Genomic DNA, 14,155 nt, shown 5'->3' with positions numbered 1-14,155 from the left:
GGGTGGGGAAGGGGAGGGGAGAAGGGTGGATGGGTGGTGGGAGGGTAACCGGAAAGATCACCTATATTTCTGTCTAACAAGGGTACAAATGATCTTTTCTAGAACTAGAATGTAAATGTTTTGACACAATGACTATGCAAATGACATGAAATTTATGTGAACCAGCTTGATGAAAGTATTTCAAAATGTATATGAAAATACTACACTGTACCCCATGTTTGTATTAATGTAATAAAAAAATAAATAAATAAAAAATCTAAAAAAAAAAAAAGATTCTAAAAGGTCTCAGGCTTCCTTCTGAGGCATTATATAAAGATGGCACTGCACAACGGTTCTGAAACCTTTTTATAAGTTTCCCAATTTCAAGCAAGATGGGGTTGCTGTAAAACTGGTTGGCCAAAGAAGGAATTAATGAGGTACACTTTTGCCAGGGAATGTGTGTCTTTGAAACGTCTTTCCTAAGTTCCTTGATTTTAAATTCCTTCAGGGCAAAGTTTCTTCCTCCTGTATTCTTGTATTCTCCCGGTACTTGCATAACAGGAGATTACAACAAGATTACTGGGCCCAGTTTGGTTGGAAGCACCAGATTCCAGAGAGGCCTGTATCCTGCAGTCATGTATCCATCTGAGTCCTAACACTCAGATGCATTTCAGGGTTGCTTTTCCTTGGATCCCATGTGACCAAAGGCTCTGCCCAAGGGAAGGTGCCAGGGGAGTGGCTACAGTTTCAGGAGGTGCTTTAAAAGTTGAAGACCAGCCTAGTGAGGCACCCAGGACAGGGGTGTCGCATGATGTGAGGTTGATCCTTAAAGATCCCGTTCTGCTTCCATGAGAGAACTTACTAGCTGTAACCAGAGCCCTGACTTCCCACGTTGCCATTTGGTGCACTAGGCCTGGCCCCAGGTATTCTGCAGATACTTCCGAAAGTTTATTTTATGTAGCCGTTGTTGACAGAACGTTACCAGAATAAGCACACGGATCCATTTTTGTCTACAGAGACTGTTTGTTAAATGAATAAATGGTAGACACACATTGCCCAAAGGAAGAAGGAAGAGAATAACCACTCCCAGAATTGCCTTTTCCTGGGTCAGGGAGGAAATTCTGGCTAGAAGTTCCCAGCAGACTTCTCCTTATATCTTGGTGGCCACAGCTGGCTCCAGCGAGTCTGGGAAGGTGGCAGGAGGCTCTCCAGAAAGGAAGGGGATATTCTCAATTTCCACATCTATAATTGAGGGCTAGTTGGTATAAGGACTAGCAGTGATGTAGGTAGATATGTTCATTCCTTAGCCTTGCTTAACGCAGTGCCACAAACAGGGGAGCTGATTCTTTTACAATTTTGGAGGCCAGAATTCTAAGATCCGGGTGTTGGTAGGGCTGAATGCTCTGGGGCAGAACCTGTTCCCTGCCTTTCCCTCAGCGTCTGGTGCTGCTGACACCTGGTGTTGACTGGCCTGCAGATGTGTCACTCCCTGTGCCTCGGTCCTCACGTGGACTTCTGCCTCTATGTTGGTCTTCTCCTATTTCACTCTAGTCTGACCTCGCTCATCTTAACTTCTTTTATGACATCTGCAAAGATGCTATTTCTAAATAAAGTGACAGTCACAGGTAACATGGATTAGGACTTCAGCATATCTCTTGGGGGGACACAATTCAACCCACAATAATCAATCACTCAATGCAAGAGGCGCCCCTCTTTCCTGAGTCTCTGATCTGAGCCGAGCACCTCTCCTTCATGCCACTGGTCCCTGTGTACAGTGTGCTGCTGACCTGACTCAGTGGACAATGCTTTGTTGTCCTGTCTGTTTCCAAAGCAAGACCAGTCATCTTCAAGGTCACGAACGCTGGAAGAGATACCCTCCCAGGCTTTCCTCATGCCCCTCTAACTTCTCAGCCCCAGTATGATGCCGTGTCCCACACGAGGTGCCTCAGTGCTCAGGAAATGCATGTGGAAGGAGTGCGTGGTTGAGGAGCTCATGTCACTTTCTACAGGCAGGGATTTGACCAATGACCTTCCTCTTCCTAGCTTCACGTTTTCTCTGAGTAAGAGCCTGTTGCTGTTCTCCCTCCACAGGAAACTCTGCTCCTCAGCCTTCTCCCTGTCAGAAGAGCAGCTGCTCAGGATGCAGCAGGAGGTCCATGGCTGCTTCGCTCAGATGGACAGGAGCTTGGCCCTCCCCAGGATCCGGGCGCGAGTCCTGCTGCAGCGGTTTCAGACTGCCTGGCGGGAAGCAGAGTGCCTGCGGCTGGACCAGGCACTGGCTGCCCCTGAGCTCCAGGTAAGATGGACATGTTGGGAGTGGAGGGAGGGCTGTCTCCCAGCCAGTGATACTCCCAGGGTCTGGCCTCCTGAGCTCTTCTCACCTCACACTCCCCCATGTTGTTCTCTCCACCTGTGTTGGCATCTGACTGTCCCAAAACATTCAAGTTTGCCCTGACCTCTACATCTATGGTGGGATATTGGTGCTGTACCCAGGTCCCCTCACCCAGGGTGTACCACTCACCAGTGCCGGTGGGTGTTGGCTGCTCCTGGGTCCCACCTACGCTTTTCTCCTGAGGGAGCCACCTGGCCTACAATGTGATTCCCCCTGCCGCATCTTCTGTCAGCCACAGCAAGTGACCAGGGCAGGGTACAAGAGGCTCCTCTTTAAGGAGTACAGTACGGGTGCTGGAGTCAGCTTAGGCGGGTCAGGAAAGGGGGGTCTTGCATGGGGTAATGAAGGACGATGATGGGCAGCTGCCTTTTAGTGAGTCCTTCTTGTGTCCTGGGGACAGACAACACTGGGGCAATTGCTGCTTCAAGAGTCCCTGTGGACCAGACCAGGCCATAGCTCGGGTGGCCCTGCCCTTCCTGTCCTGGTTCCTGTTTCCTGCCAGGTTCTCCTAAGGAGACCTCCCACAGGAACCAGGTGTACCCAATCCCTGCCTCAGGCTCTGCCTCTGGGGAACTGAGCTAAGACAAGGCCATTGAGCATGCTCTTTCTTTTGCTTTGTAGTCTATTCAGGCCTCAGTCAAATGTCACCTCCATAGAGAAGCCTCCCCTGAGCACCTGTCTAAAATAACCCTCTCCCACAGGCGCTGTTACCACATGGCTGTGTTTCACGTCTTCTATTATTTACCATTATGGGAATGTTCTGGCCCATTGACTTGTCCATTGTCTGGGCTCCACAATCCGCTCACCTCACCACTCAAGTGTGCTGCGTTCATGGTGGGTGTGCCGTGAATGATACTGGCATGTCCAACCAGCCAACCACCAAACGTGTGCAGAACAGTGGGGCTTTGCTTGAGGTGACAATATGTTGAGATTGAAAATATTAACATCACTTAAGCTTATATTATCTCCCCTGTAGCTCACAGTAGTGCCAGGTCAATATTACACGTCCATTTTACAGATGAGAAAACTGACCAGCAGAGGGAAAGTGAGTATACCTCTAGGAAGTGGAGACCTACGTTCCGAGGGCTTCAAACCCACTATCTTCCTTTAGAAAGAGAAAAAATAAAAATAAAAAAAATGAAGGAGAAACAAATTTCAGACATATCCTTTCTGAATGAAAATCAGTGAATGCAGAAACAACTTAGAAGCCATTACATTCTTTCCATTTAAAACAAAAGATTGTTTTCTGTTTCTGTTTGTATAAGGGTGTAGGATATACAACATGGGGATAGTTCAAGAGTAAAGGATAAATTATCAGAAATTTAAGATTTTAGAATAGTAGGGGGAATATTCCATATTACTGAAGGAAAACAGCCTGCGGTGTTCCCTACTTTTAAGCTGGTCCTTTTGTCGTCTGCCCTGATGGGAAGGTGCTTGCTCCACATTCTCCAGGAGGAAGGCCCAGGCTAGCAGGGCCCTGCTCTCAGCCACCGGGTACAGCTTCCTTCACCGGTTCCATCCTGAGAAAGCAGGGGATGATGGAGGCTGCACACAATTTCCTGAGCACTGCAAGGCCTCGGGCAAAAATTTAATTTTTTTTTTTTGAGACATAGCCTCAAGCTGTCGCCCTGGGTAGAGTGCTGTGGCATCACAGCTCACAGCAACCTCCAACTCCTGGGCTCAAGCGATTCTCCTGCCTTTGCCTCCTAAGTAGCTGAGACCACAGGCGCCCTCCACAATGCTCAGCTTTTTTTTGGTTACGGCCATCATTGTTGTTTGGCAGACCCAGGCTGGATTCAACCCCGCCAGCTCAGGTGTATGTGACTGGCGCCTTAGCCGCTTGAGCCATAGACGTCGAGCCCCAAAATTTAATTTTTAATCTTCATCATTTCATCATCACATGGCTAATGGGGATCACAGGGGCATTTGGTTGTCTGATGGGTAGAGCAGAATTAGTGGAGGAGGCTCAGTGTGTTGCTGTTTCCTCAGCACCCCACCTATCTGTCTCCTCATCACCAGGAGGACCCCCATGTCCATGTCTGTCCTTGTCCTCCCCACTGACCTCTGTCTAGATGATATGTAATGGGGACAGAAAGGGGGCTGCATGGCCACAGGGCTCTCAGATCATTTATGGAAATGAGTTTCACAGGAGCCTTCAGGCCCTGAACTTGACTACAGATCAGATTCCCTGCCCTCCTCCTTCTGACCTTTCCCCAGACCTCTCTGTGGGAACAGAGGTTCTACCATGCTCTGGAGGATCCAGGTGGCCTGGACCCCACCCAGACCCATGCTGGGAAAGAGGGGTGGGGACATCCTGACTGGAAGCACTGCCCATTTCCATGGTGTAAATACTCCTCGCAAGGCCAGTTTCTGGCTGCTAACCTGCTGTCACTGTCTGTGGAGCTGGGCAGAGATGTGCATAGTCAGCCCTTGGCCCTGCCCTCCTCTGGGTGGTCCCTCCCCAGCCCCAATCCAAACTCAGTGAGGGGACTCCGGGTACAGCCCCCCAGCCTGGCTCTGCCCCTGAGCAGTGCAGACACACTGTCCTTTTTAGGCATTGTCCCTATTAGGTTAACTCGTGTGCCATCTGAGGGAAGCCTGGCCTGGGGACTTAAGGAGATCTGGCTTAGGAGTCAGAGTCCCCCTGACTGGTTGGGCTCCAGAGCTCTGGCTCTGCCCATTAGACTCCCTATCTGGCCTTGGATGGGAGGAGTCCCTAGGGCACATGAAGATTCAAGGTCCTGAGGCTGAGCTCCTTCCAGGAAACATGCTTTCCTTCCCCTCTGTCCTAAGGCAGAGTTTTACAGTTCTGGGAGCTGCAGATACTTCTGTTGGCCTGCAGAACCCTGGGGGCTGCATGGACTCATGGCTGACCACATGGACTCATGGGTGACTGCCTTCTTGCTGTATTTTCTCTGCCCTATCTCTAGCAACAGTCCAAGGGGAGAAAGCCACGGTCCAAGAGTAAAAACAAAATAGACCTTTTGAAGAAGTGCATTGAAGATAAAATTCACCTCTGGGAGGAACAGGCCCCTGAAGACCTGGTTGAAAAGGTCAGTGCCAGCCTCAGCTGTCATTCCTCTCTGCACATGGTAGGCTGACAGCCACCCACTCCCAGGCCCATGGGACATGTGCGGGGCTGTGCCTTCCATCTCCACTCAAGCACATGTGGACCTTGGACCAGACTGGCCTTTCCACTATGCTTTCTTTCTGGAATCGCCTTCCTCTACTCTGCCTGGGATCTCCCTGTGTCCTTCAGGCCTCCCGTCAAGTGCTGCCTCTGCTGAACATGGCGGCTGCCGTATTTGTGTCTGGCTCTGTCCCGGGTCATCTGTATCTTCTGTCCCACTCAGTCTCCCTATTCACCTTGCACCCCTTCCTCTGTGCTCCATAGGCAGACTGGTCGCCCCACAGCCCTGCTTTACCTGTGAGGTTCCTGTGCGCCACACAGTCCCCTGGGCCGCTTTAGTCTGGGTTCTTCCCTCTTCCCAGAATTAACTTTCTACCTTTCTTGATGTGAGCAAGTAACTTTTGTCCTTGCTGCCCTAAAGTGTTGCCTCTGTCCTCAGGTGTCCTCTCTTCCAAGAAGCCTTCCCTGAACACCTTCCCACTTGCCCCACCTGCCCCCACATCCCTTTCTTGTTGCAACACCTTTCACATGGTTCATCCATTCCTTAAGTGTTTTTGGGAGGCAGCAATGTCCCAGGCACTGCATTAATGAACTCTGGGGCCCTACCCCTGGGGACAGCAGCATGCAGGGTGCAGGGAGGCCAGGAGCCCTGCACCGGGGGGCCTCACCCGGGTGCAGCAGCATGTGGGGTGCATGGAGACTGGGAGCCCTGCACAAGGGGTCATGGGAGGAGGTGGCCACGTGTGGAGAGGGCCAGTGTTTCCTCCACATGGCTGGTCTGGAATTCTCTGTCGTCCAAGCAGAGTGGGCAGCTGGGGAAGGACATAGTAGGGTGTGGTTTAGCAGAGACAGTGGGTGTTCCAGCCCACACCAGAGGCCACTGGAGAGGCTGCTTTCCTTATAGAGCTGGGTCATAGCAAGGAGATGGCGGAGCAGCACCCAGGAGGAATGTTCTCAAAGGCCAATTTGAGGAAGACGAAGATGTTCTAGCTTGGTGTCTCTCATTACCATTTTTCTTATTTGTGTTAATCTTATTTTATTTTCAGACAGGGTCTTGCTCTGTTGCCCAGACTTGATTGTGGCAGCCTAACTAAAACTCACCACCACCTTGAACTCCTGGGCTCAGATGATCCTCCCAAATCACCCTCCCTGTGTCCGGTACCTAGGATTACAGGTGTACACCACCACACCTGGCTAATGCTTTTTAATTTTTCTGTAGCAATAGGGTCTACCTATATTGCCCAGGCTGGTTCCAAACTCCTGCTTCAAGGGATCCTCCTGCCTTGGCCTCTCATAGTGCTGGGATTATAGGTGTGAGGCAGCATGTCCAGCCTACTTTTCATGGTTTCTTTCATACCACTTAGTTTGTAAATCCAATACTCTGGGTATTATTACAGAAAATATCTCAACCTTATTTTTTTTTATTTGTTATCCATAGTCTTTAGAAGCTGATTGCTCTCCCAGTTAGTCACAATGTATAAAATAGGGCTCTGTTCATAGTTAACGGTTTCTGAGATAATCAGTGTTAATACCATGCAGCAATATTAAAAGCAAAACTGCTTCTAGTCTTTATGGAATCCCAGTCAGATACCAGGCTCCTTGGCCATGCTTTCCATGAGCTTTGATCTCCAGACTGCCTTATTGCTGCAAGAATGGCTTGTTGAGGTTCATAAAGGTTAGTCCCCATCCCAGGGTCAGCACCAGGTGTGTGATGAGACATGGTCTGCCTCAGCCCCCTCTGCAGCCCCCCACTTGACACGGGGTCCTAGTCCCAGATTAGTTATCACTTCTTGAATAGCATGGACAGAGACTTCAAGATGGAAGAAGAAAACAGACAGCCAAGCATCTCTCTGGTGCAGATGAAATGCGTGAAGACAGCCTGCCCTGGGAACCCTCGTGTGCGGGGTCATCGGGTGACATGTGAGAAGCAGCCTCACCAGGAGGCTGTGTGACATGTCCAGGGACATCTAGCCAACAGGTGGTGACCCACAAAGCCATGTCCATCTGGATGGGAAGATCCTGGATCTTCCCAGCTTACCCATCATGTCTACTTGCCACACGTTCATAGACACCTATGGAAGTTCCACAAAAGGCATGTGATTTTAAAAAAAGGCAAGACAGTAAGAAGGAGAGAGACATAGGAGCAGGGGTGAGAATAAAGGCCAGCTGAGCTGGCAGGGAGCCCAGCAGCCACTTCACCTGTTTAGCAGAGGCCCCTAAGCAAGGGTGATGTGAGGGGCCCATGGGGTTTGAGCTCCCCAGGCCAGTCCTGGTATTACTGGAATTTCTACAGTAAGTCCTTGGTCTGGGGGATTTGAAGAATGAACCCACAGACCACAGATCAGTGGTAAGACAGGATATATTAGACAGAAAGGAATACAGAAGGAGTACAAAGCACCACAGCTTCTCGGGAAAGACCCAAGTCAGAAGTTTCCACCTGGGTCCTTTGTCTAGGGGTATAAGGGCTTGAGAATTGCATTTGGCCAGGACTTGGTGTTAATGAGTGCTTTGACAAATGAATGCAGTCTCTCCAACTCACGGCAAAAGGTCAGGGCGTTCCCCTCATGAAATTGCCCAGGCCTAGGAAAATTGGGGTGCCTTGTCCAGCCTTAAATGGGCAAACTTTGTGTCACTGGCAGCTCTCTCTGCCCTGAGCTCACCTTGGGGGTCGGCCTTTGTCCTACCACACGGCCCCCACAAACAAGCCAGAAGACAACACCCGCCTGCCGTTAAGACTGAGGAGGAGAGTTATTGCTGCCCAGAGCATTTCCAAGGGTGTTAGGTTCACGTCTGCTGATGTGCTGATATGAGAATTTATGTCCTTTCCCGAGATGTGATCTTACTGAGAATACGGCCCACCACCTTTGTCTGCTTCCAGGAGCCTGGTTAAGCAGTGTGTGTGTGTGGATTTGCACGTGAATATGCTGTATTGATCTGCACATATGTTTGTGTGTATGTATGAGCCCATGCGAGCTGTGTTGAGTAGCTATACATATGTCCTTACCTGTGCTAGTAATGTCTGCTGGGAGCTAAGTGCCCTCCACCTGTCCTCCAGTCCTCACACAAGGCCATGCTAGAAAGAAGAAATTTAAGGCATGGCGAGGTGAAGTGATGCCAGGGTCATGAAACCACGTTCAGAAACTGAGTTCTTGCCACCTTACTGGCCTGTGTGTTATTCCTGATGGGGGTGGCTGACAGTATCTTTCCAGGCATAGAAATTAGTTTCTCTATCTGTCAAATTTAATCACTAACGATGCTTACTTAGTAAGACAGCCTTTCATTCAGTAGTGAACATTTCCTGAGTCCACTTTCCTTCTGATGCAGAATGCAAGGGAGATTCTTAAACATTTTGCATCTTTTTTCTTGGTCTGGGCATCTTGAACTCATCCAACAGAACTCAGGTTAAACCAACCTGCTTTTGGCTGCACAGGGTGGCTCACACCAGTAATCCCAGCACTCTGGGAGGTTGAGGCAGGAAGATCCCTTGACCTTGAGCTCAGGAGTTTGAGACTAGCCTTAGCAAGAGCTGTTGGGGGGAGGTGGCTAAGGCAGGCACACAGAAACCCTGTCCCCCACCCCAAGACAAAACACAAAGTATCTGGCTAGCCTACCCCCTAAGAAGTTCTAACCCTAACTCTAAGCCAAAAGGGCCTAACTTGCCAAACAAGCTGTGGAATGTGCCCACTCCCTATGGCCCTACATAAAAGAGGTCTCTAACTGGGCACAGAGGCCATATTTGTACTACCTAGGCAGGTCATCCTCCCCTTTTAATAAACCAGGCCTGAACATCTCTGCAGCCTCTGGGCACCATCCTTTACACCTTTCAAGGGCAAGACCCCATCTCTGCTAAAAATAGAAAAAATTAGCCAGATGGGTGGTAAGTGCCTATTGTTCCAGCTACCTTGGGGGATGAAGTAGGAGGATCGCTTGAACCCAGGAGTTTGAGGTTACAATGGGTTATGATGAAGCCATTGTACGCTAGCCTAGGGGATAGAGTGATACTCTCTCCCAGAACAAAAAGCAAACCTGCTTTGTGAGAGGACCAGCCACTAGCATGGGAATCTTCAGACGCACACATTCATTAGTCCTCTCTTTCCAATGTTTGGATGCTACCTCTCTTGACCCTCTCTTTCCACCTGGAGACTGTCACTAGTGACACTGCCAGCCTCATTTACATTCCTTGACCACTTTTCTCCAGGGAGGGCATTTTTTTAAGAGGGATGGAGCAGGCTCATGGTAGGCGGGGTTGTGCAGTGGGGAGAGAACCCCTCTCTGGCAGCCAGTCACCTGCAGGAAGCCCCCAATCTCTTGTCAATTAAGAACTGGATCTTCTGGGGAGGCCTATTTGGAGGAATGTAAATTTAATCAGACACAGATCTGAGCCACATTCTCCAGTCTAGTTTTCATCAATATCAAAGTTAACATTTAACAACTGTCTGGCTCACCCATGCATCTAGTTACATTTGTTTTCAAATTTGGGCAAGAAGGCAGGATGTGATTTTTTAAACTCCATAAACTCTCTGCTGGTTGACACAGGCAGATTTTATTATGCACTTAAAGGACTTCACAGTGCACAGAAGAAACTTCTTTGCAGTTCACAGCAGTCGGGAAAACAAGTAAGGAAGTTGTTGGAACTTTTTATTTAAACTAAGGGTATTAGGAGCATATTGTTTTGCAAATTAATTTGTATTTTTTTTAAATTTCCAGTTAATGTGATGGTACAAACCAGGTCAAAATATTTCAATTTGTTAGGTAGAGTCCCTCTTATAGTTGTTAATTTGTGTCATTTTGAATAGCTTGAATATTTAATGAAGCCTGTCATTAATGCCTCATAGAAGTGCACATCTTCCTATTACCAGGGTGTCTTCTAAACATGGATTAAAACCCTCTCTAAAAACATATTCTCATGGTGCTGGAACTAACAAAGTGAACTTTCTGAAGAAGAAAAATTATTCTGGAGCATCTTTGTTTTTTTTTAATCCCACTGTCTATGTTGTTTTTATAGTACATGCTAAAGGCTCGTGCTTTGCCTGCATTTTAGACATGTATTTGCATAAATAAATCTTGAGCTGTCCCCCATGGCCACCACACTGTACCTGCATGTCTTCAGGGAACTAGGTCTCATAGGACACTTGGACCACCTTGTACCACACTCAAGAGAGGAAGATTGAGACCACAGGAGGGAGCATGGGAATCTGTGCTCATGGCAGGTGCACAGCAGAGGGGACCCAAACCTGCTTCTTGCTCATCATTCAGGATGTTCTTGTTCAGGGTCTCTGAGCTGGCTCATCCTTCCCATTGTCTCAGGAGATCTGCCTCCCATCCTTGGCAGGGCTGTGCAGAACGGTTTCCGCCCAACCTCCTGGCTTCATCTTTCACCTTCCCTTTCAGCTTTGGTCTAACTCAGCCTCTCAGCGAGCTCCGTAGTGGCTCCTGCCCCAGAGCCTCCAGTTATGCCATTTCTCTTCCCAGTTGCCTGAGTCCCTCAAGGAGCAGTTCAGATGCCAGTATCCTCACAGCCTTTCCTGATCCCTCTACCTCCTCCCTCCTGTAAACTGCCATAGCACTGAATACGGACTTCCCTTATGACATGCACCATTTTCTACCTTCAGTAATGATGATAAATGCCACCACCAAGAGCAACCACAACAGCCAACAGTAACTGTGTGGGTACATATGTCAAATTCTTCTTTTCTTTTTTTAAATATTTTAAAAATGGATTGATTATACATCTGATGGAAGATTTTCCAGCTCTGGTGTCGTGCCCATGCCCTTTATCACTGTACCTGTGCCCCATTCAAGAGCTCTTTGAAGGTCACAGCCACGTCCAATTTGTTTCTTGTTTACCCGTCCTCACCCCCTTAGGTGGGTCACACATTCCTTTATATTATATGTAGTTGTTGTTCCTTAAATATTTTTTGTATAAATGAATAAAGGTATAAATATATTTTTGTGAATTTACAGTGAAAAAGTAACTATGGGAAGATAGGGGTTTGCTGGGCGACAATTCAGATCTCTAAAGCAGGAAGACAAGGATGGAAGGGCATTTCAGTGATTGTAAAGAGCGTTAGCTAAAGATGCAGGGCTTGGTGTGCCCGGCACAGTGTGTGATTGGGAATGACGGAGTCTCAGGTGTGTGGTGGGTACAGCAGAAGAACAGGCCTGTCCAGAGAGACCTTGGCTGAGCTCTGGTGGGAAGGGCCTTGGAGCTGGTGCTAAGATGTTGGAGCTTCCCTCCTCTAGAACATGGGAGCCTTTGAAGGGTTTTGAGCAGATGGTGTCAGCCTTGAGTGACCTTAGAAATTGTGAATAGAGGATGTAGGACAGCTCCACTCCTACAGCCCCCTAGAGCCTCCATGAGCAGGGCACTCTGGCCTTCATATGTTGCCATGGGTCCCAGCGCTGCCTCCCCCTAAGCCCTAGGGATGCTTCTCAGAGTCCACAGTCAGTGCCCTCTCCACTCACTGCCTGCTCTCTGATTTGGGGCTTGTCCTTCCCAGGTTCAAGGTGAGCTGCTGCGAGAGAGAGTGCAGAGGCTAGAGGCCCAGGAAGGACATTTTGCCCAGATGCTTGTGGCTCTGCAGTTCCAGAAAGCCGCCCAGGTAACTGAGACGCTGTCAGCATACACCGCCCTCCTCAGCATCCAGGACTTGTTCCTGGAGGAGCTGAGCGTGTCTGAGATGCTGACCACGGCTGCCTGCACCCAGATCCTGGAGTCACACAGCCCGGTGAGTGCTGGTGATGGAGAGGGAGAGGGGCAGAGCTGGCCACTGCTGCCCCTTGGTCCTTCCCACCACTGCCTCCATATCTCCCACCATGGAACAGGCTGCAGCCCCCCATCCTGCCAGTGCTGCAGTGCTTTGGTGAGGATTCAGTGAGGAGACTTACTTGAGAGCACTTCCGCGCTCTCGTAGTCTTAGAGTGCTCTGGTTCATTGCCTTGGAGTAGCATCCCTTTTGGATTTTAACCAAATGTCTTCCAGTCCAGGGCCTGTGTGCTAGCTCCCTTGGCAGTGCTCTGCATGTCAACAGTGCATCTCGCAATTAATGACACTTAAATGCACCAATATGTTGGATTATTTATTAATTTATAATTCTAATTATTCCCATTATTCCTTACACACTACATTCTTTCAAGGTGTAGGAGGTATAACCGTAAATCAAAAGATATGGCAACAGTTGTTTTGAGTGCAGGCCATCCCCAAGTTACAAACATCTGACTTACATACAACTTGTACTTATGAACTGAACAGAGGGTATTACAGGTAAATGTACCTGTTCCAACTTACATACAAATTCAACTTAAGAACAAACCTACAGAACCTATCTTGTTGATAACCTGGGGACTGCCTGTAGTTATTTTAGGCCCTTATGTATAGATTTAGAATTTTATCTTCAATTTTATTTTTTTTTTAATTGAAGGTATAAAGAATTAGGTTATAATGTTTCCTTTTGTTAGGTAAAGTCCCTCTTATAATTATGACCTGCCCCCAAGAAGTGTGCCATCCTAACATTGTGCCCATTAAGAGGGAATACCCCCATACCGCTCTCTCCTCCCCTCTCCCCACTACGTGGTTCCCCTGCCCCCCACTTCGATTTGAGTTTTTCTCTTATGTGACTGTGTAATGGATCATCTACTGGCTCCATACTAGAATTGATTGGATTCTTGCTTCTCCATTCTTGTGCTACTTTACTAAGAAGAATGTGTTCCAATTCCATCCAGGTTTATACAAAAGATGTAAAGTCTCCATCTTTTTTAATGGCTGAATAGTATTCCATGGTATACATATATCATAGCTTGTTAATCTGTTTCTGGGTTGATGGACATTTAAGTTGTTTCCATATTTTGGTGATTGTAAATTGAGCTGCAATGAACAGTCTAGTGCAAATATTCTTATGATAAAATGATTTTTTTTTTCCTTTTGAGTAGATGCCTAGTAGTGGGATTGCAGGATTAAATGGGAGGTTTAATTTGAGTTCCTTGAAGATTCTCCATATTTTCTTCCAAAAAGGCTGTATTAGTTTGCATTCCCTCCAATAGAATAAAAGTGTTCCCTTCTCTCCACATCTACACCAGCATCTACAGCTTTGAGACTTTGTGATGTGGGCTATTCTCACTGGGGTTAGGTGATATTTCAGGGTGGTTTTGATTTGCATTTCTCTGATGATCAAGGATGATGAGCATTTTTTTCAAATGCTTGCTAGCCATTCATATGTCTTCATCAGAGAAGGTTCTACTCATGTCTCTTGCCCAGTGGTAGATGGGATTATTTACTCTTTTTTTGTTGATTAATTTGAGTTCTCTGTAGAGTGTAGTTATCAACGCATTCTCAGATGCATACCCTGCAAATATCTTTTTCCATTCTGAAGGTTGTCTTTTTCCTTTACTTGTGTCCTTTGCTGTGCAGAAGTTCTCAGCTTAGTTAAGTCCCTTTTTGTTGTTGTTGTTGTGATTGCTGCTAAAGACTTTGTCATAAAATCTTGCCCCAGTCCAACATCATCAAGAGTTTTCCCTACACTTTGTTCAAAGATATTTATCATTTCATGTCTTAGATTTAAATCTTATCCATCTTGAGTCAAGTTTTGTAAGTAATGAAAGATGTGGGTCCAGTTTCAGTCTTTCACATGTGGTTATCCAGTTCTCCCAGCACCATT

General features: G+C 47.7%; 1 protein-coding gene across 2 annotated transcripts in view; it reads left to right on the top strand.

Moving 5' to 3' along the window:
• EVC2 (EvC ciliary complex subunit 2) overlaps nucleotides 1–14,155 on the top strand; it is a 157,731-nt gene that overhangs the window by 112,633 nt on the left and 30,943 nt on the right. For both annotated transcript variants that reach the window (XM_003800190.3, XM_023519319.1), the window contains exons 15-17: nucleotides 2,071–2,275; nucleotides 5,302–5,424; nucleotides 12,002–12,229. In XM_003800190.3, coding sequence (XP_003800238.1) covers nucleotides 2,071–2,275; nucleotides 5,302–5,424; nucleotides 12,002–12,229 — 556 coding nt within the window. The remainder of the gene's footprint in view (nucleotides 1–2,070; nucleotides 2,276–5,301; nucleotides 5,425–12,001; nucleotides 12,230–14,155) is intronic.

Source organism: Otolemur garnettii, unplaced genomic scaffold, assembly GCF_000181295.1.
Source record: "Otolemur garnettii isolate 467f Iridium unplaced genomic scaffold, OtoGar3 scaffold00171, whole genome shotgun sequence".
NCBI lineage: Eukaryota > Metazoa > Chordata > Mammalia > Primates > Galagidae > Otolemur > Otolemur garnettii.
Note: the sequence above shows the minus strand (reverse complement) of the source record. Positions and strands in the feature narration are given on the sequence as shown.